The 22,087-nt window shown below is 44.7% G+C and overlaps 1 protein-coding gene across 1 annotated transcript in view; it reads right to left on the bottom strand.

The window, feature by feature from the left end:
- LOC116975560 (contactin-associated protein-like 5) overlaps positions 1 to 22,087 on the bottom strand; it is a 705,003-nt gene that overhangs the window by 297,197 nt on the left and 385,719 nt on the right. The window contains exon 11 of the mRNA XM_033024847.1: positions 4,938 to 5,044. Coding sequence (XP_032880738.1) covers positions 4,938 to 5,044 — 107 coding nt within the window. The remainder of the gene's footprint in view (positions 1 to 4,937; positions 5,045 to 22,087) is intronic.

The raw sequence follows: 22,087 nt of genomic DNA, 5'->3' as shown, positions 1-22,087 counted from the left end.
ATTTGCTAATGTTACTTTGAATGCCTTCATCCAAATCATTGATGTATATTGTAAATAGCTGTGGTCCCAGCACCGAGCCTTGCGGTACCCCACTAGTCACTGCCTGACATTCTGAAAGGGACCTGTTAATCCCTACTCTTTGTTTCCTGTCTGTGTGCTTTTTGAAATTTAGGGCCAAAATAATGCAGGTGTGGCCGAACCAGTAATTTATTGTTTCAACATAATATCCATGGTTCGCGTCTTCTTTTGCTTCCAGGAGCCTTTCATTTAGTCTTAAGGCTGACGTTGACTTTGCTCTGATCAGGAAAGAATGGAGGAGAGTAGAAGCAAGGAACTGCAGATGCAGGTTTACACCCAAGATAAACACAAAGTGCTGGAGTGACTCAGTGGGTCAGGCAACATCTCTGGAGAAAAAGGATGGGTGATGTTTCAGATCGGGAGCCTTCTTCAGACTAAGCAAAGAATGGAGGTTCATTGAAAGAATATGCAACTGAGACAATTGCACCTTTTGTTTGAAAATAATAGAAAATGTATAACACATCTTATTCCCTCTAATCAGCACGTGATCAGTAGCCCTGAGGGCATAGCCCTTCAAATACATCTCCAAGTATTTTTTGATTATGGTTTTGATTTCTGCTTCCAATGCCCTTCCAGAGAGTTGGTTTGTGATCCCTCACAACCTCTGAGTGAAAGAACTGTTTTCCTAATTTCTCCTTCAATATTTCTAGCAATTATTTTAAAAGTTTTCTCTCTGGTGTTAGATGCTTCTGCAAAGGTAAATAGCTGAGAAGATAGAACAGTACTTTGCAGGAACAGGCCCTTTGGCCCACAATGCCCCTGCTGACTATTATGCCGTTGACTAATCTCCTCTGCCTGCTAGTGATCTTTTCCCCCCCATTCCCTGCCACATCCATGTGTGTCCATCTGCAGTTTCTCTCTACACCACTCCTGGTTGCGTGTTTGAGGCAAGCAACACTCTGTGTTTAGTTTAGTTTAGTGATACGGCAAGGAAACAGGCCGTTCGGCCAGCGATCTCCGCACATGACACTAACCTACACACACTAGGGACAATTTGCATTTATACCAAACCAATTAGCGTACAAACCAGAACGTCTTCGGAGTGTGGGTGGAAACCAGAGTGTGGGAACCAACCAGCGATTCCCACGCATTAGCACTATCCTGCACACCAGGGTCAATTTACAATCTTTACCGAAGCCAATTAACGCACAAACCTGTGCATCTTTGGAGTGTGCGAGGAAACCGGAGCAGTGGAGAAAACCTACGAGGCCACGGGGAGAAAGTACAATCTCCGTACAGGCATTGGGTCTGGGTCTCTAGCACTGTAAGCCTTAAACCTTAAAGTCACTGTAAGCCTCTCACCTTAAAGCCATGCCCTCCAGTCTTTGACATTTCCATCCTACGAAAAACAATCTGGTTATCCTATCCATGCCACGCACAATTATATATACTTCCACTAGGTCGCCCCCTCAGCTTCCAATGCTCCTGAGATAACAATGCAAGCTTGTCCAACCTCGCATTATAGCTAGCACCCTCTAATTCAGGCAGGCATTCTGGTAAAAACTCCTCCACACCCTTGCTGTAATGGGGCGACCAGAACTGCACATGATACTCCAAAATGTGGGCGAACTAAAGTCCTATAAAACTTCTGCTTATTTACTCCATCTTGTCCTCTCATAATACCATAAACCTCAGTGATGTTTCCCCGCCAGCCTTCTCAGTTGATACATAGAGTCATCGAGTGATACAATGTGGAAACAGACCCTTCGGCCTAACTTGCCCACACCAGCCAACATATCACAGCTACATTAGTCACAGCTGCCCACGTTTGGTCCGTATCCCTCCAAACCTGTCCTATCCATGTACCTGTCTAACTGTTTCTTAAAGGGGCTATCCCACTTGGGCGACCTAATTGGCGAGTTTAGAAGAGTTTGAAAAAATGTCATGTTGAAGACCTCTTTCTTTAGTTCTTTAGTAACTTGTCAGTTTCTTAGTTGAACTAAATTAAGGCGCATGTTGCAATCAAAAGCGCTTGAACAATTGGTTGGGAAGAAAGCCAAACTGTAAGAAATACCTCCTTCGTCAATGTTGAAGACTAACTTCGACTAACTACGACTAGCTATGACGAATTTCGGGAAAATTGGACACCGAATAGTGGAGAGTGAAGACGACCTCCTTCGATCTCCTTCGACCTCCTTTCGACTATGAAGAAGACTATCTATGACTACCTTCGACTACCTTTGACTACCCTTGATTAACTACGACTAACATGCCGACCTACTACGACCTACAACGACCTATTATGACTAAACCTACAAGTAAAAAAAGTATTGATTTTTTCCATGACGACCTTTTTTTACTCGCGAGCATTTTTCAACATGTTGAATAAATACGCCACGACCTAGCTGAGGCCTCGAGTACGCGGGGGCCACTCTCGAGCATGAAGGAGAGTTACAAAGACCTCCTATGACCTCGTGTCAACCATGCTGCGAGTATGAGTCGATGGCAAACTCGCCAGAACTCGCAGATTAGGTCGCCCAAGTGGGACAGCCCCTTAAGTGTCGGGATAGTCCCAGCCACAACTACCTCCTCTGGCAGCTTATTCCATACACCCACTACCCTTTGTGTGAAAAAGTTACCCCTCAGACTCCTAACAAATATTTTCCCCTTCACCTTAAACCTATGTCCTCTGGTTCTCGATTCCCCTACTCTGGGCAAGAGACTCTGTGCATCTACCCGATCTATTCGTCTCATTATTTTATACACAAAAATAAAACCAAACTAGGTTAAATATTTCCCAATCATGGCAACAATCTCCTAAATCTCCTCTCCACCCTCAGCCGTACAAACATTGCTGTCATGTGGTGGCCTGAACTACACACAGTATTCAAGCTACGATCTGAATACAGTTCTGAGATAAACTCCCTGTAATTATATATAATGAAAGAAGTAATAAATAAATTATTCCACAAGACGGCACAGTGGCACAGCTGGTAGAGCTACTGCCTCACAGAACCAGAGATCTGGGTTCGATCCTGACCACAAGCACTGTCTGAGTGGAGTTTACACCTTCTCTGGGTGACTGTGTGGGTTTCCTCTGGGTGCTCCGGTTTCCTCCCACATCCCAAAGGCCTGCAGGTTTGTAGATTAATTGGCTTCTGCAAATTGCCCCTAGCGTGTAGGATGCAAAACTAGGAGAGTGTACGGGGTGATCGTTGGTCATAGAGTCATACAGTGTGGAAACAGGCCCTTCGGCCCAACTTGCCCACACCGGCCAACATGTCCCAGCTACACTAGTCCCACCTGCCCACGCATGGTCCATATCCCTCCAAACTTGTCCTATCCATGTACCTGTCTAACTGTTTCTTAAACATTGGGATAGTCCCAGCCTCAACTACCTCCTCTGGCTGCTTGTTCCATACACCCACCACCCCTTGTATGGTCAGTAGCAAAATCACCTAGTGGTCACCCCCAAGAATACCGGATGTCGGTTGTGGTGAAGAACCTTAGGGATTGTAACATCCAGTCCTACTAATCAATATGACCTCCCGCACTCCAGACGTTCAGGTTTGTACACTAATTGGCTTGGTATAAATGTAAATTGCCCCTAGTGGGTGTAGGATAGTGTGAGTGTGCGAGGATCACCGGTCGGCATGGACTCGGTGGGCCAAATGGCCTATTTCCGCACTTAATCTCTAAACTAATCTAAGCAGCAGAACAGGTCTGTAAACAGTGTTCAATAGATGAAATAATAAACACAAAAAAGGTCCAATAAATGAGATAAACAATATTAGTGCAATACAAAACAAAAGTCCCCAGTGCACCCAAGACAGATTGTAGTTCAAAATTTAGTTGGTGTTGTAGTGTTCGTTTGCCTGATTTTTATTGGGAAGACACTGTTCCTGAACCTGGACATCACTGTTTTCATTCTCCGATACCTTCTTCTCAATGATTCAATTCAATGATACTTTATACCAAGCCAATTAGCCTACAAACCTGTATGTCTAGGTATAGTTAAACACTTTGTTATGCAAACAACCCAGTAAAATCAAATAGCAAACCTCACCTAAGCAGTGTGAGGTTTGTCAAAACCTACGTTTTTGGTGCCGAAAAAGTTATAGAAGTTCACTGAACAGTCCTATCTTTTGCCTGCCGCCGCATGTGGCAGCAGTTCACCACCCTCCCCCCTCCCAACCCTCCATTGGGACCCCCTTCTGCCCCCCACCCAACCCCCCCCCCCCATCGTTTGTTGCAGCTCCCAGCTCTCCAACTCTCGGAAGGCCCTCCTCGCTCTCAACGGGCTCCCTCACTCTGATGGTCTTCCTCCCTCTCTGACGGCTCCTCTTCACTCTCTGACACCCCTCGTCGCTCTCGATGGCCCTCCTCCCACTCCCCATGGCAGGAGTGAAACAAGAGCAAGGCTAGGATGGTGTGGGCCCTTGATTATGGCTGCCTTCTTCCTATAGATCCCTTCGATGGTGAGGAGTGCTTCCCCTTGCTTCGAGCCTTGTACATGTTAGTGCCCCAAACAGCGACACGCCCCACTGTGGAATTCTGTGGAATTCTACGCCACAAAAACTGTGGAGGCCAAGTCAATGGATATTTTTAAGGCATAGATAGATAGATTCTTGATTAGTATGGGTGTCAGGCGTTATGGGGAGAAGGCAGGAGAATGGGGTTGAGAGGGAGAGAAAGATCAACCATGATTGAATGGCGGAGTAGACTTGATGGGCTGAATGGCCTAATTCTGATCTTATCACATGACCTTATGATCTACAATCTTATGCAAGCAGGTACATGGAAATCTAAGTTGAAGTTCAGAACAAATCAGTAATTATCTGAATAACATATTTTGACTTGGCACAGTAGTAAAAATTATAACAGATTATAACAAAGAGGTGGCTCACAAATCCACTCACAGTTATGGCAGGTGGCTCCAGTATAGTCCGTTCTCACGCAGTCACAGTGAAATGTACTCCAAGACTGTGAACATTCTCCTCCATGCTCACAGTAATTTGGCAAGCACCTGAAATAGAAGAGAAAGTAAGGAATTCACTAAATGATGAAAGAAAGCGGGAGGCACAGTGATGCAGCGGTGGAGTAGCTGCCTTACAGCGCCAGAGACCTGGGTTTGATCCTGACTACGGGTGCTGTCTGTTCAGAGTTTGTACGTTCTCCCCGTGACCACATGGGTATTCTCCGGATGCTCTGGTCTCCTCCCGCACTCCAAAGACGTACGGGTTTGTAAGTTGCTTGGCTTGATTTTGTGTACTTGGTATAAGTGTAAATTGTCCTTAGTGTGTGTAGGCTTGTGCTAATGTGCAGGGATCGCTGGTCGGCGCGGACTTGGTGGGCTGAAGGGCCTGTTTCCGCGCTGTTTCTCTAAACTAAACTAGTCATTCACCATTTAATGCATGGAAAGATGTCCCAAAATGCCAAGTATTTTGGCTTTGGTAAAAATGTTAAATTGTCCATAGCGTGTTGGATAGTTTTAATGTATGGGGATCGTTGGTCGGCGCGGACTTGGTTGGGCCTGTTTCCACGCAGCGTCTCAAAACTAAACTAAACAAAACAACACGAGTTTTCAGCAGAGAGTGGGGCTAATCACCTCCGACATAGATAAGGTACACTAAGGGTGACACCAACTTCTGAACGTCCCTCTCCCATGAGTCATTGGAAAGACTATACATGATTACAATCAAGCCATCCAGAGTGTACAGATACATGATTAAGGGAATAAGGTTTAATGCAAGATAAAGTCCAGTAAAGTCCAATTAATGATAGTCTAAGATAGACACATCTGAGATAGTCTGAGGGTCTCTAATGAGGTAGATAGTAGCCCAGGACTGCTATCTAGTTTTGAGGTACTATCTATCTCATTGGAGACCCTCAGTCTCTCTTTAAACAGATTGCACCTTGCACTAAACCTTAATCCTTTTATCGTGTATCAGTCACTCCAAAAAGACAGTCCAAGCATCTCCAAAGAGGTGGATGGTAGCTCTGGACCACTCTCTAGTTGTGAGCTACTGTCTACCTCATTGGAAACCCTTCCATGATTTTTTGGAGAGACTGTCAGGAATGCTTTAAAAAACAATAGTTAGACTGCTCTGATACTGGGCCAAAAGTGTACACACCAATTTAAATGAAGCACTTGCCAAGTTTGGGCATGAATTAAATGACAAATAACACAGAATTGCTCAAGATGCTAAACTTCCACCTGCTGCTCTTTCACCTTCAAAGAGTTAAGGGGCTGTCCCACTGCGGCAACCTAATCCGCGAGTTCAGAAGACTTTGCCCTCGACTCAAACTCGCAGCATGGTCGACACGTGATGCTAGTAGGTCCTATGAGGTCACTGGAACTTTCCTTCATGCTCGATGGAAGTTCACGCATACTCGTGGCCAAAGCTAGGTCGCGGAAACATTTTCAGCATGTTGAAAAATTTTTCGCGAGTAACATTTAGATGGCATGGTTCTTTTTAACTCGTAGTGCAGTGGAGTGGGGTCGCTATTTAGTTACAGGCAGTCAAGGGCAGCCGTAGGCGATCTCCTTCACTGTCTGGGCATTTTGATTGGCTCATTGGAGTTTTCAGGACCAAGGGAAACCGACCGGTAGGTAAAATGCCCGCTAAACTTTATTATACTTATTAAAAGTGTCTCCACTCCTTCTCTCCCCTTCTCTCCCCTTCTCTCCCCTTCTCTCCCACTCTCTCCCCCTCTCTGCACCCCTCTCCCCTTCTCTCCCTCCTCCACGCTCTCTAAAGGACTCACCGTACACTGTGCAGCTGTCTTTTACCTTCCTTTTCATCGCGGGTGTAAATTTCAGACAGCGCTCCCCCGCTTTCCCTGGCCCCCAGCATTGCGGGGGGTGTGTGTGTGTGTGTGTGTGTGTGTGTGTGTGTGTGTGTGTGTGTGTGTGTGTGTGTGTGTGTGTGTGTGTGTGTGTGTGTGTGTGTGTGTGTGTGTGTGTGTGTGTGTGTGTGTGTGTGCGTGTGCGTGTGCGCGTGCGTGCGTGCGTGCGCGCGCGGTCGGTTGATCCAGCTCGCGGTTTCAACGTGGACGGTCAATCCAACTCGAGCTTTTCCAGGCGAGTGCCCTCGAGCTTGAAGGTTGAAGACACTCTTCTTAACTCGCGGATTAGGTCGCAGCAGTGGGTAGCAAAGCAGTCCCTGCATTAAAAGTTACTGCAAAACAGCTGCAGAGGTAACACATATGATGTATCTTGTTCACAGAGTGAGGGAATTCCAGGCAATTATCCTCTCTGTATTTCAGGCACAATGTGGACGATGGTATCATCTAATGTTTTCCTCTCCTGAGAGCAGATCTCTCAGTGCACATGAATCTGAGTTCTTCCAGGTCTATACTGCATGTAAGCCCAGCTTAGTTTAGTTGAGAGATTGAGTGCAGAAACAGGCCCTTCAGCACCTCCAAGCACGCGCCGACCAGCGATCCCTGCTCATTGACATTATCCAACACACTAGGGACAATTTACAATATTACCAAGCCAATTTGCCTACAAACCTGTACGTCTTTCGAATGTAGGAGGAAACCGGGGGTCCCGGAGAAATACCACGCAGGTCACAGGGAGAACCCGGGGTATCTGGTGCTGAAAGGCAGCAACTCTACCTCTATGCCACCATGCCACCGTGCCGCCCAGCTGTGGGATAAGAGACAGTTTACAACTGGTCCCTCACTCACCCAACCACACTCTTCTCATCTTTCTATACTATATCTGTCCCATTTCACAGAAAGAAAGAAAGAAAATACAAGGTAAATTATTATAATATATTTTTTAAATGCCAGCGTAGATCAAACCCTGTACGTTTCCTTCCCAGTTTTGGCAAATGATCTTCTACCTGAAATGTTAACTATGTTTTTCTTTCGACAGATGCTGCCTATCTTGCTGAGCGCTTTGTTATTTTGGACAAAAGAGCAAAACAATGCAATCATGGATATAATATACAAGAAGAAAACGTTAAAGGTGGATTGCTTTTTGAATACAAAAGGTAATTTAATTAAAATAGGACCTGCTAACAAGCTTGAACAAAGATGAAACTGGAGTCATATGCTATTCCACCAAGAAGCATAGTGGCACTGTGGATAGGGTGCATTGCAGAAAGCACATCAGGTTGCATAGACACAAAATGCTGGAGTAATTCAGCGGGTCCGGCAGCATCTTAGGAGAAAAGGAATGGGTGATGTTTCGGATTGAGACAATTCATCAGACTGATGATGGATCTCGACCCAGAACGGCACCTATTCCTTTCCTCCAGAGAAGCTGCCTGAATTGCTGAGTTTCTCCAGCATTTTGTGTCTATCTTCAGTGCAAACTACCATCTGCAGTACACTATCACGTTGCCTCACAGCTTGGTTTAGGAACTGCTCTTCTCAAGATGGCAAGAAATTGCAGAGTTGTGGATGTAGTCCAGTCAAGCGCACGTCCACCATTGACTCCATCTGTCTCTGAAAATCAGCCAATATAGACCTTGTATAAACAAAGAACTTCAGATTCTGATTTGTACCAAAGATAGACTCAAAGTGCTGGAGTAACTTAGCATGAGAGGCAGAATCTCTCGAGGGAAAAGGATAGGTGACGTTTCAGGTCGGGACCTTTCTTCAGATTGAAAGTAGAGGGGGTGGCTGAAAGAGGTGAAGAGCTGGAGGCGAGAAAAGAACAGGACCAATTAGGGTTGACAAAAAATGATCTCAGGCAGGGTGATGCACTTGTAGGCCCATTGTTGGTATAGAAAGGTGTGATCTCAAGTGGGGGGGGTGAGGAGGGGGGAGGGTACATTGTGGTGAACTGTGGAACTGGGTAGATCTTCACCCCAGTCATTCATCTTCACCCATTTCCATTGAGACAAAATGTACAAAAGCTTGAAAGCACGTACTACAGGAACCCTCTGTTTTCAGACTTCAGAACAGTCCTCCATCACTAGGGTGTAGTCCCAATCTTCCAACTTATCTCTGGAACTACAATGTCAATGGTGGCTGTGCCCTCTGGTCCTAGACTCTCCCACTACTAGAACCACCCTCTCCACATCCACTTGATCTAGGCTTTTCATTATTTAGTAGGTTTCAATGACATCCTCCCTCATACTTGGAAACTTCAGTGAGTATAGGCCCACAGCCATCAAACGCTCCTCCAGTGTTAACTCATGCATAAGAGTAGCAGAATTAGGCCATTCCAACACTAGCACATCCTTCCTCGGATAAGGGGCCCAAAACTGCTCACAATGTTGTATGGTTTGATTGCAGTCATGTATAGTATTATATGATGTTATGGGATAGCACGCAAACAAAAGCTTTCCACTCTACCTCGGCATGAGTTCGATCATAAATACACTAAAACCAATGCATCACCACCTGCACTATGCAAGACCATCCTCACTCAGAACTACACCACCATTGAGCTCAAATCCAGGAGCTTCCCATCCATGCTCTATGAGGATACCTTCATCAGATGTCCTCATTGAAACTTATCAAATGGAGAAAGGCCTGGATAGAGTGGATGTGGAGAGGATGTTTCCACTAGTGGAAGAGTCGAGGACCAGAGGCTGGTGTGACCATCGACTACCCGCTGCCTGGACCATGGCCATCTTGGCCAGGCCCAGGAGCAGACTGACAGGGAGATACTGCCCTCCCGATCGACCCTCCCCATTCCCTGTCTTGTGCCCAAATACCAGAATCGTGGTTCTAAAATGCAACCAAAACTTGAGGAGCAGTCCCTTCAGATGGTATTTCAAGTACACTGTGTCTAACAGTGTGCCTTTTCAGTGACTGCACTGAAGTGTCATCTTGGATTATGTACTGGTGGAGCCCTGGACGGGTCATTGACACTACGACTCTGTGAATATAAAACATGCAGTTCCCTTTCTCATTCAGCCAAACTCCAGCAATATGATGCACTTGCAAAATAAATACCGCTAATCTATTAATTTCTGATCACAAAATGCATAAATGGGAAGTGTAACACAATCAGCCGTCCAGTAGGTGGTGGCATTTTGGGACATCATTCCGTGCATTAAATGGTGAATTACTAGTTTAGAGATACAGCGCGGTAACAGGCCCTTTGGGCCACCGATTCGGCATGACCAGCGATCCCCGCACATTAACACAAGCCTATACACGCCAGGGATAATTTACAAATATCAAGTATACAAGCCCAAGTCAATTAACCTACAAACCTGTAGTCTTTGGAGTGTGGGAGGAAACCAGGGATCTTGGAGAAAACGCACATGGTCACGTGGAGATTGTACAAACTCCTTACAGAGAGCACCCGTGGTCAGGATCGAACCCGGGTCTCAAGCGCTGTAAGGCACCAACTCTTCCACTGCGCCACCGTGCTGCCCTAAATATCTGCCACACTAAATATCTTCATATGTTCATAAGTTCATCTTTACACTGGGATACTAAGCTTGGAGTCTTTATAATAACATATCTGAATATGGAAATGCAAAGCCCTCCTTTAATGTATTTTAAATGCTCATTAATTAACTTCTAACAACTTCATTGAAAATTTAATTTGGAGGGTAATTAAATCCAACTCACCAACATCTCCCATCAGAAGCAAAGGAACAGGCATCTGAAGGAGCAGTTTCTTTAGTCAGAGGGTGGTGAATCTGTGGAATTCATTGCCCCAGAAGGCTGTGGAGGCCAAATACTTGAGTATTTTTGAAGCAGTGACAGATTCTTGATTAGTACGGGTGTCAGGGGTTATGAGGAGAAGGCAGGAGAATGGGGTGGAGAGGGAAAGATAGATGAGCCATGATTGAATGGTGGAATAGACTCGATGGGTCGAATGGCCTAATTCTGCTACTCTTACGCATGAACTTACAAGTAAGCTCCACACTACAAAGACTGGGGTTGAGAGTTTTACTAGAATGTTGCCTGGGTTTCAACAACTAAGTTACAGAGATAGGTTGAATAAGTTAGGTCTTTATTCTCTGGAGCGCAGAAGGTTAAGGGGGGACTTGATAGAGGTCTTTAAAATGATGAGAGGGATAGATAGAGTTGATGTGATCAAGCTTTTCCCTTTGAGAATAGGGAAGATTCAAACAAGAGGACATGACTTCAGAATTAAGGGACAGAAGTTTAGGGGTAACATGAGGGGGAACTTCTTTACTCAGAGAGTGGTAGCGGTGTGGAATGAGCTTCCAGTGGAAGTGGTGGCGGCAGGTTCGTTGGTATCATTTAAAAATAAATTGGATAGGCATATGGATGAGAAGGGAATGGAGGGTTATGGTATGAGTGCAGGCAGGTGGGATTAAGGGAAAAAAGTTGTTCGGCACGGACTTGTAGGGCCGAGATGGCCTGTTTCCGTGCTGTAATTGTTATATGGTTATATGGTTAGAGGGAAAGAAATATCATACATGATTGAATGGCGGAGTAGATTTGATGGGCCAAATGACTTAATTCTGCTCCTAGAACTTATGAACTTTCCATTTGTGTACCTTATTGCTCCATTACGTTTTTAAAAAAAAGTTAAAACTCACAATCTTTACCAGGCCCTCTCCATCCCCTTTCATCCATCAATCTGTAGATGCCATCCAATCCAACACTTTACCTGTGGGCACTGAGTCTCTGCCCGGACCCCCCCCCCCCCCTCACTCCCAAAGCTTCATTCACATCCCCTGATCACTGATGGCTCCACTTGGTTGCACAACTACTGCCTCCATCTACTGATCCAGCCCTCACCTCTGTATCCACCAATTCTACATCTCCCTCCATTGACATTCCCGCCCCTACACCATGACTGACCCTGAAATTTAACACTCTCCTCGCATCTCATACCTCTTCCCCCTCCCACCGCCTGGGCTCTAGGACGCACAGTGGCGCAGCTGGTGGAGACCCGGGTTCAATCCTGATTGTGTGGGGTACTGATTGTGCGGGGTTTGTGTGTTCTCCCTGTGACCGTGTGAGTTTCCTCTGGGTGTTCCGGTTTCCTCCCACTTCCCAACGAAGTATGTGTTTGTAGGTTGAATGGCCTTTGTAAATTGCTCCTAGTGTAGAGTTTCGTTTGGTTTAGTTTAGCCCAGTTTCGTTTAGTTTAGTTACATTTATTGTAGATGTGGATGTGAAAGTGGGACAACATTGAACCGTATGAACGGGTGACTGAGTGTCAGCATGCACAGTGGGCTGAAGGGCCTGTTTCCATACTGCATCTCTAAACCTGGGATCCTAACTCAGGCTTCAGAAATGCCTAATTCCCTTTGTTCATTCTATTACTATTGCAATAATGTGAAGGAAAGTCATGTCACAATAAGTCATAAGTCCTGTCCTCATGCAAGTTCAATTTCTTAACTCGTCTTTCCTGAGCTTTGGAACTTACCAGCAGATAGCCCATGAGCTATATTTGTGCTCACCATTTTGCACCAATCATTTCTAGGCCCTTTGTTTAACTCTGCTGTGCTTCCAAACACTCAGTCATTGGACCAGATACTTCTCGCCTGGGCCCTGTCCAGGATCATGAAATCATATTGATTTCTCTAATCTAAGAGGATCATTGGGACCTCTTTTGGGGAAGGTGCGACCTGTACAGAACGGACGGGTTGCACTTGAACTCGAGGGGGATCAATATCCTGGCGGGGAGATTTGCAAAGGCTACTGGGGAGACTTTAAACTAGTATGGTTGGGGGGAGGGACTCGAATTGGGAAAGCTAGCAGTCAGTGTGTGAGGCAGGAGGCAGAGAATGGTAGCACTCTGACCCAAAATGTAGGGGAGAGAGAAGAAAAAGACAATAAACAGAGAATAAGAGAGGGTGGGTTTCTTAAATGTGTATATTTTAATGCTAGGAGCATTGTAAGAAAGGTGGATGAACTTAGAGTCTGGATTGACACCTGGAAGTATGATGTTGTGGCGATCAGTGAAACATGGTTGCAGGAGGGCTGTGATTGGAAACTAAATATTCCAGGATTTCGTTGCTTCAGGTGTGATAGAATTGGAGGGGCAAGAGGTGGAGGTGTTGCATTGCTTAATAGGGAAGATATTACAGCAGTGCTTTGGCAGGATAGATTAGAGGGCTCGTCTAGGGAGGCTATTTGGGTGGAACTGAGAAATGGGAAAGGGGTAGCAACACTTATAGGGGTGTATTATAGACCGCCAAATGGGGAGCGAGAATTGGAAGAGCAAATATGTAAGGAGATTGCAGATATTAGTAGTAAGCACAAGGTAGTGATTGTGGGAGATTTCAATTTTCCACACATAGACTGGGAAACACATTCTGTAAATGGGCTGGATGGGTTGGAGTTTGTAAAATGTGTGCAGGATAGTTTTTTGCAGCAATACATAGAAGTACCTACTAGAGAAGGGGCGGTGCTGGACCTGTTAGGAAATGAGACGGGTCAGGTGGCAGAGGTATGCGTTGGGAAACAGTTCGGGACCAGTGATTTCAATACCATTAGTTTCAATATAATTATGGAGAGGGTCAGAACTGGACCTAGGGTTGAGATTTTTGATTGGAGAAAGGCTAACTTTGAGGAGCGTGAAAGGATTTAAAAGGAGTAAATTGGGACAGTTTGTTTGATGGGAAAGATGTGGAAGAGAAATGGAGTACATTTAAAGGTGAAATTTTAAGAGTACAGAATCTTTATGTCCCTGTTCGGTTGAAAGGAAATAGTAAAAATTGGAAAGAGCCATGGTTTTCAAGGGAAATTGGACACTTGGTTCGGAAAAAGAGAGAGATCTATAATAATTATAGGCAGCATGGAGTAAATGAGGTGCTTGAGGAGTATAAAGAATGTAAAAAGAATCTTAAGAAAGAAATTAGAAAAGCTAAAAGAAGATATGAGGTTGCTTTGGCAAGTAAGGTGAAAGTAAATCCAAAGGGTTTCTACAGCTATTTTAATAGCAAAAGGATAACGAGGGATAAAATTGGTCCATTAGAGAGTCAGAGTGGACAGCTATCCGCAGAGCCAAAAGAGATGGGGGAGATATTGAACAATTTATTTTCTTCGGTATTCACCAAGGAGAAGGATATTGAATTATGTGAGGTAAGGGAAACAAGTAGAGTAGCTATGGAAACTATGAGATTCAAAGAAGAGGAAGTACTGACACTTTTGAGAAATATAAAAATGGATAAGTCTCCAGGTCCGGACAGGATATTCCCTAGGACATTGAGGGAAGTTAGTGTAGAAATAGCAGGGGCTATGACAGAAATATTTCAAATGTCATTAGAAACGGGAATAGTGCCGGAGGATTGGCGTACTGCGCATGTTGTTCCATTGTTTAAAAAGGGGTCTAAGAGTAAACCTAACAATTATAGACCTGTTAGTTTGACGTCAGTGGTGAGCAAATTAATGGAAAGGATACTTAGAGATAATATATATAAGCATCTGGATAAACAGGGTCTGATTAGGAATAGTCAACATGGATTTGTGCCTGGAAGGTCATGTTTGACTAATCTTCTTGAATTTTCTGAAGAGGTTACTCGGGAAATTGATGAGGGTAAAGCAGTGGATGTTGTATATATGGACTTCAGTAAGGCCTTTGACAAGGTTCCTCACGGAAGGTTGGTTAAGAAGGTTCAATTGTTGGGTATTAATGGTGGAGTAGCAAGATGGATTCAACAGTGGCTGAATGGGAGATGCCACAGAGTAATGGTGGATGGTTGTTTGTCAGGTTGAAAGCCAGTGACTAGTGGGGTGCCACAGGGATCTGTGTTGGGTCCACTGTTGTTTGTCATGTACATCAATGATCTGGATGATGGTGTGGTAAATTGGATTAGTAAGTATGCAGATGATACTAAGATAGGTGGGGTTGTGGATAATTAAGTAGATTTTCAAAGTCTACAGAGAGATTTATGCCAGTTGGAAGAGTGGGCTGAAAGATGGTAGATGGAGTTTAATGCTGATAAGTGTGAGGTGCTACATCTTGGCAGGACAAATCAAAATAGGACGTACATGGTAAATGGTAGGGAATTGAAGAATGCAGGTGAACAGAGGGATCTGGGAATAACTGTGCACAGTTCCCTGAAAGTGGAATCTCATGTAGATAGGGTGGTAAAGAAAGCTTTTGGTGTGCTGGCCTTTATAAATCAGAGCATTGAGTATAGAAGTTGGGATGTAATGTTAAAATTGTACAAGGCATTGGTGAGGCCAATTCTGGAGTATGGGGTACAATTTTGGTCGCCTAATTATAGGAAGGATGTCAACAAAATAGAGAGAGTACAGAGGAGATTTACTAGAATGTTGCCTGGGTTTCAGCAACTAAGTTACAGAGAAAGGTTGAACAAGTTAGGGCTTTATTCTTTGGAGCGCAGAGGTTAAGGGGGACTTGATAGAGGTCTTTAAAATAATGAGAGGGATAGACAGAGTTGACGTGGATAAGCTTTTCCCACTGAGAGTAGGGAAGATTCAAACAAGGGGACATGACTTGAGAATTAAGGGACAGAAGTTTAGGGGTAACATGAGGGGGAACTTCTTTACTCAGAGAGTGGTGGCTGTGTGGAATGAGCTTCCAGTGAAGGTGGTGGAGGCAGGTTCGCTTTTATCATTTAAAAATAAATTGGATAGTTATATGGACGGGAAAGGAATGGAGGGTTATGGTCTGAGCGCAGGTATATGGGACTAGGGGAGAATACGTGTTCGGCACGGACTAGAAGGGTCGAGATGGCCTGTTTCCGTGCTGTAATTGTTATATGGTTATATGGTTATAACTTCAAGTAGCCCCGGCATTCCTTCTCTCTCTATCCCCCCCCCCCCCATAAAAGTCGCACCAGCTTCTCGTTTTAACCCAACAAACAGCTGACAATGGCCTGTTTCATTTATCATCGTTCCTTTTTTTGCATATCTTTCATTCTTTGTTCTTTATCTCCCTACATCATTGCCTATATCTCTCGTTTCCCTTTTCCCCAATCAGTCTGAAGAAGGGTCTCGACTCGAAACGTCACCCATTCATTCTCTCCAGAGATGCTGCCTGTCCGGCTGAGTTACTCCAACTTTTTGTATCTATCTTCAGTTTAAACCAGCATCTGCAGTTCCATACTGCAGGATCATACAAGGTTTCCCCTCCATCCCAGCACTTGCATACTCTGAGGTGGATCGCTAGACTTACTGGACCCTCTATCTAGCACATAGTCAGTAGCCTCAGCAGTTTTGAGCCTTTATGGGTGACACAGTGGCACATATTGCAGTTGCTGCCTTACAGCTCCAGAGACCCAGGTTTGATCCTGACGATGGGTGCTTGAGAATTTGTGCGTTCTCCCCGTGAGCACGCATGTATTTTCCGGGTTCTCCGGTTTCCTCCCACATTCGAAAGACGTCCAAAGGTTTGTAGGTTAATTGGCTTTGGTAAAAATTGTAAACTGACCCTAGTGTGCGGGATGTTTAAGAAGGAACTGCAGATGCTGGAAAATCGAAGGTAGACAAAAATGCTGGAGAAACTCAGCGGGTGAGACAGCATCTATGGAGCGAAGCAAATAGGTGGCATTTCGGGTCGACGTTTCAGTTCTGAAGAAGGGTCTCAACAGTGTGTAGGATAGTGATAGTGCATCGGGTGATCGCTGGTCGACGTGGGCTCGGTGGACCGAAGGGTCTGTTTTCGCGCTGTATCTCTAAAGGCAAAAGTCTGAAGACCTTAAGCAATGTAGTGATAGGAACTCCCCCTACAAAATCCCTTGGAGATTAGTCAAAATCTGGGAGCAAGGCTTTGCCACTGTCAAAGCTGTTAGTGACTTTAAAAATATCTGTCATAGTCATCAGATTACATATATTGAACTTGTCTAATGATTTTTTTTAATTTATAAAAACCCAAGAAACATGATTAACGAAGAGCATTAAAGTAAGCCGTGATAATTAAAAAATTATTAATTTACATTCCCTTAGCAACTTAAAGCTTTAGCCTTATTGCAAGCGGTAGAGATTAAGATAGACACAAAATGCTAGAGTAACTCAGCGGGACAGGCTGCATCGCTGGAGAGAGGGATTGGGCGATGTTTCGGGTCGAGACCCTTCTTCAGATTTAGTCAAGAAAGTATGTGGCAGACGTCTCTTCGGAGATAGGTGGGGAACCTCTTCAGAATAGGCATGCCTTGAGGAGATTTGGCAGTGGAGCAGACAAAATGTGTAGGGAGGAACTGCAGATGCTGATTTACACCAAAGAACTCAGGTGGGACAGGCAGCATCTCTGGAGAGTCTTTGGCAGGCTTTGACCCAACACGGATTCTGATCATTGATCTGCCGGATTTCTAAATCTGACAGTAAATTCCCAGATTCCCAATGATGTGGATCAGTCTGGGACCCAGTGCAGATCCATCACCTGAACAATCAGGTGGCCAGCAATATTTAGGAAGATCCAGATCAACATTTCATAGAAACATAGAAAATAGGTGCAGGAGTAGGCCATTCGGCCTTTTGAGCCTGCACCTCCATTCAATATGATCACGGCTGATCATCCAAAATCAGTACCCAAAATCTCTCCCCATATCCCTTGGTTCTGTTAGCCCTAAGAGCTAAATCTAACTCTCTTGAAAACATCCAGTGATTTGGCGTCCAACTGCCTTCTGTTGCAGAGAATTCCACAGATTCACATCTCTCTGGGTGATAAAACTTTTGCTCATCTCAGTCCTAAATGGCCAACCCCTTGTTCTTAAACTGTGACCCCTGGTTGTGGACTCCACCAACATCAGGAATTTTTTTCCTGCATCGGGAACATTTCATCCTGTCTTCTGTACTCCTGCCCAAATTACAATGAGTGCTCAATCAGCCTGAACCTACCTGATCTCCCGGTTGCCACTATAATTCCCCTTCCCATTCCCATGCTGACCTTTCTGTCCTAGGCCTCCACCATGGTCAGTGAGGCTAAATGCAAATTGGAGCAACAGCATTTCATATTTGGCTTGAGCAGTTTACAACCCCAGGGATATGAATATTAATCTCTCTAACTTCAAGTAACCCCTGCATTCCATCTCTCTCTATCCCTCGCCCACCCAAGTCTCACCAGCTTCTCGTTCTCACCTAGCAAATAGCTATAGAGCTAACAATGGGGGAGTTTCCACATCAGTCTATATCTCTCATTTCTGTTTCCCCTGACTCTAGTCTGAAGAAGGGTGTTGACCCAAAACTTAACCCATTCCTTCTCTCCACAGATACTGCCTGTCCCACTGAGTCACTCCAGCATTTTGTGTCGATCTTCACAGAACTATTATTTGAATGCCAGGATGGACACCAAATGCTGGAGTAACTGTGGATCAGGCAGAATCTCAGGAGAAATGGAATGGTTGATGTTTATGCATGCAAAGACACAAAGTACTGGAGTAACTCAGCAGGTCAGGTAGCGTCTCTGGAGACTGGGATAAGTGACGTTTCAGGTCGAGACCCTTCTTCAGACTCTGATGTCTCTTCAGGCTCTGGAGTCTGAAGAGGGATCTTGACATGAACCATCACCTATTCCTTTTCTCCAGAGATGCTGCCTGTCGCGCTCCAAAATACTCCAGTATTTTGTGTCTATCTTCAGTGTAAACCAGCATTTGCAAACCCTTCTTACTCATATTATTTGAATGTCGTCATCCAATTTAGATACATTTTTTAAATAACTGATTTTAATTGCCTTTGGATCATTTTTCTCTCAACTTCAAGCCAGACTTTTATAGTCACTTGGGGCCTTTCTAATAATTAATATTCGTTTCATTATCCTTTCATAATTCCCTTCTATTCACAAAATAGTAATTTCCTTTCACTCGCATCCCTTGTCTAATGTTATGACTCCTTGAAGTATATTCTGATCCAATCATTTTCTTTTTTTCTTGGCATGGAAAATTTCATGCCTCAGAATGTACAGGGCCCTTAATAATCCTTGTCACAGAACATATCAGCACCCTTTCTTCAGAGAGAGAGTGGTAAGTGCCTGGAATATACTGCTTAGACAATAGACAATAGGTGCAGGAGGAGGCCATTCGGCCCTTTGAGCCAGCACCGCCATTCACTGTGATCATGGCTGATCATCCACAATCAGTACCCTGTTCCTGCCTTCTCCCCATATCCCTTGCACTCCACTATCTTTAATAGCTCTATCGAACTCTCTCTTGAAAGCATCCAGAGAATTGGCATCCACTGCCTTCTGAGGCAGAGAATTCCACAGATTCACAACTCTCTGGGTAAAATTTTTTTTCCACATCTCCATTATAAATGGCCCTCCCCTTATTCTTAAACTGTGGCCCCTAGTTCTGGACTCCCCCAACATTGGAAACATGTTTCCTGCCTCTAGCATGTCCAATCCCTTAATAATCTTATATGTTTCAATATGTTTCCCTGTCGTCCTTCTAAATTCCAAAGTACACAAGCCCAGCCACTCCATTCTTTCAACATTTTTCAGTCCCCCCATCCTGGGAATTAACCTTGTAAATCTACGCTGCACTCTCTTAATAGCTAGAATGTCCTTCCTCAAATTTGGAGACCAAAACTGCATACAATTCTCTTGGTGTGGTCTCATCAGGCCCCTGCACAAATGCAGAAGGACACCTTTGCTCCTCTACGCAACCCATCTTGTTATGAAGGCCAACATGCCATTAGCTTTCTTCACTGTCTGCTGTACCTGCATGCTTACTTTCAGTGACTGATGAACAGGGACCTCCAGATCTCGTTGAACTTCCCCTTTTCCCAACTTGACACCATTCACATAATAATCTGCCTTAATGTTTTTGCCACCAAAGTGGATACCCTCACATTTATCCACATTAAACTGCATCTGCCATGTATCTGCCCACTCACCCAACCTGTTCATGTCACCCTGCATCCTCCTATCATCCTCCTCCTCACAGTTCACACTGCCACCTCCTCTGTGGTAGTTAAGAAGGTCTAGTTAGGAAGGCTCTGTAGTAGTTAAGAAGAGTCACTGGTAGTAGTTAAGAAAGGTCTAGATTCATAGCATCAAAGAGTCACACAGCAAGAAAACAGGCCCTTCGACCCAACTAACCCATGCCAACCAATCTACACTAACCCCCCGGGCCTGCATTTGGTCCATATACCTCTAAACAATTCCTCTCCGTGTAGAAACATAGAAACATAGAAAATAGGTGCAGGAGTAGGCCATTCGGCCCTTCGAGCCTGCACCGCCATTCAGTATGATCATGGCTGATCATCCAACTCAGTATCCTGTACCTGCCTTCTCTCCATACCCCCTGGTCCCTTTAGCCACAAGGGCCACATCTAACTCCCTCTTAAATATAGCTCTGTGGCAGAGAGTTCCAGAGATTCACCATTCTCTGTGTGAAAAATGTTTTTCTCTGTCCCAATGTCTCTTAAATTATATTATAGGTCTAGATGAGCACTTGGATTGCTTGGGCGTAGAAACCAACATACCAAATGCTGGGAAATGGGATAGTACACATTGGCCAGCATGGACAAATTCGGCCAAGTGGCACGTTTTTATATCGTATCACTCAATGAGTTTAAAACTTCATTGGCAGGTAATAGAATTCTCCTCAAGAAACTATTAAATAGCGAGGAGCACTTCTCGTGTACGCGCATTTGGAATCACAGAGCTATATAGTGCAGCAACAGGCCCTTCAGCCCACAAAGTCTGCGCCAATCAGTGATCACCATATACTAGCACTATCTTACACACACTGGGGACAATTTACAATCTTTACCAAAGCCAATTAACCTACAAACCTGTAGGTCTTTGGAGTGTGGGAGATAACTGTGTCGGTAGTCACAGTAATTCAGTGGTAGAGTTGCTGCCTTACAGCGAATGCAGCGCCAGAGACCTGGGTTTGATCCTGACTTATGGGTGCTGTCTGTACAGAGTTTGTACGTTCTCCTCGTGATCTGCGTGGGTTTTCTCCGAGATCTTCGATTTCCTCCCATACTCCAAAGACGTACAGGTTTGTAGGTTATATGGCTTGGTATAAATGTAAAAATTGTTCCTAGTGAGTGTAGGATAGTATTGATGTGCGGGGATCGCTGGTCGGCATGGACCTGGTGGGCTGAAGGGCCTGTTTCCGCGCCGTAAATCTAAACTAAACTAAACTAAACCGGAGCTCCCAGAGAAAACCCATGCAGGTCACGGGGCCTGTACAGACAGCGCCTGTAGTGAGGATCGAACCCGGATCTCTGTCGCTGTAAGGCAGCAACTCTACCACTCCGTCACCACACTGCCCTGTTGAGAAGGTAGGCCTAACAATCAGCCTTGTGGAAAAGATCGTTATTGGCATTATTCTGCAGGCATAACCTACGCCAGAGAGCATCGTGGATATTGGAGGAGGAGGAGGAGGAGGAGGAGGGCAGGGAGTGCGGGAACTGGGTGTAGCCAAGGAGAATATATTCTCATTGAATCAGTGTGGTGTTGAATTGGGCAGTGTGTCTGCGGAATTCAGAAGGCAAAGATAGATAGATTCTTGATTAGAAAGGGTGTCAGAGGTTATTGTGGAGAAGGCAGGACAATGGGGTTAGGGGGGAAAGATTGATCAGCCATGATTGAATGGTGGAGTAGACTTGATGGGCTGAATGGCCTAATTCTACTCCTATGACTTATGATCTTATGATATAACGCCGGGGGATTTTCAGAACATCCATCTGTGGCTTTAGTATCCAGCTCAATAAAGAAGAATCTTTCAGGAACAGTATTTGGAGGGGTTGCCCCAGAGATCGTAAGGCACAAGAGAGAAGGGTCTCTGGCGCTGTAAGGCAGCAACTCTTCCGTCGCACCACTGTGCCTTAGATTTAATCTTTAAAAGCTGGGAGATACCAAAGGGATTCTATCCCACCTTAGGGCTGTATCAACAATCTCCTGCTGAGGCAGAACAAAGAGGTTGTGTACGGAGCTCAGCTTATATGCTACAGACTTCGATATTCACCTGTCAATACTGAGATTGCCGCCATTTATGTGAGGGAATGTCCACAGCATGGCAGGACAATGGATTCAGTTTGCATGGCTCGTGAGAATAAAACGCCATAAGATGTTGCTGTTTTAGTGACAATTTATACTGAGACCCACAAATGGAAGCTTGTTGAATGAAACATGATTAAATTACTCTTTTGTGAATAGAAGGGAATTACGAAAGGATAATGAAAAGAATGTTAATTATTAGAAAGACCCCAAGTGACTATAAAAGCCTGAAGTAGAGAGAAAAAT

This window comes from Amblyraja radiata, chromosome 7 (assembly GCF_010909765.2).
Source record: "Amblyraja radiata isolate CabotCenter1 chromosome 7, sAmbRad1.1.pri, whole genome shotgun sequence".
Lineage (NCBI taxonomy): Eukaryota > Metazoa > Chordata > Chondrichthyes > Rajiformes > Rajidae > Amblyraja > Amblyraja radiata.
This window is presented reverse-complemented; position numbering and strand designations above follow the sequence as displayed.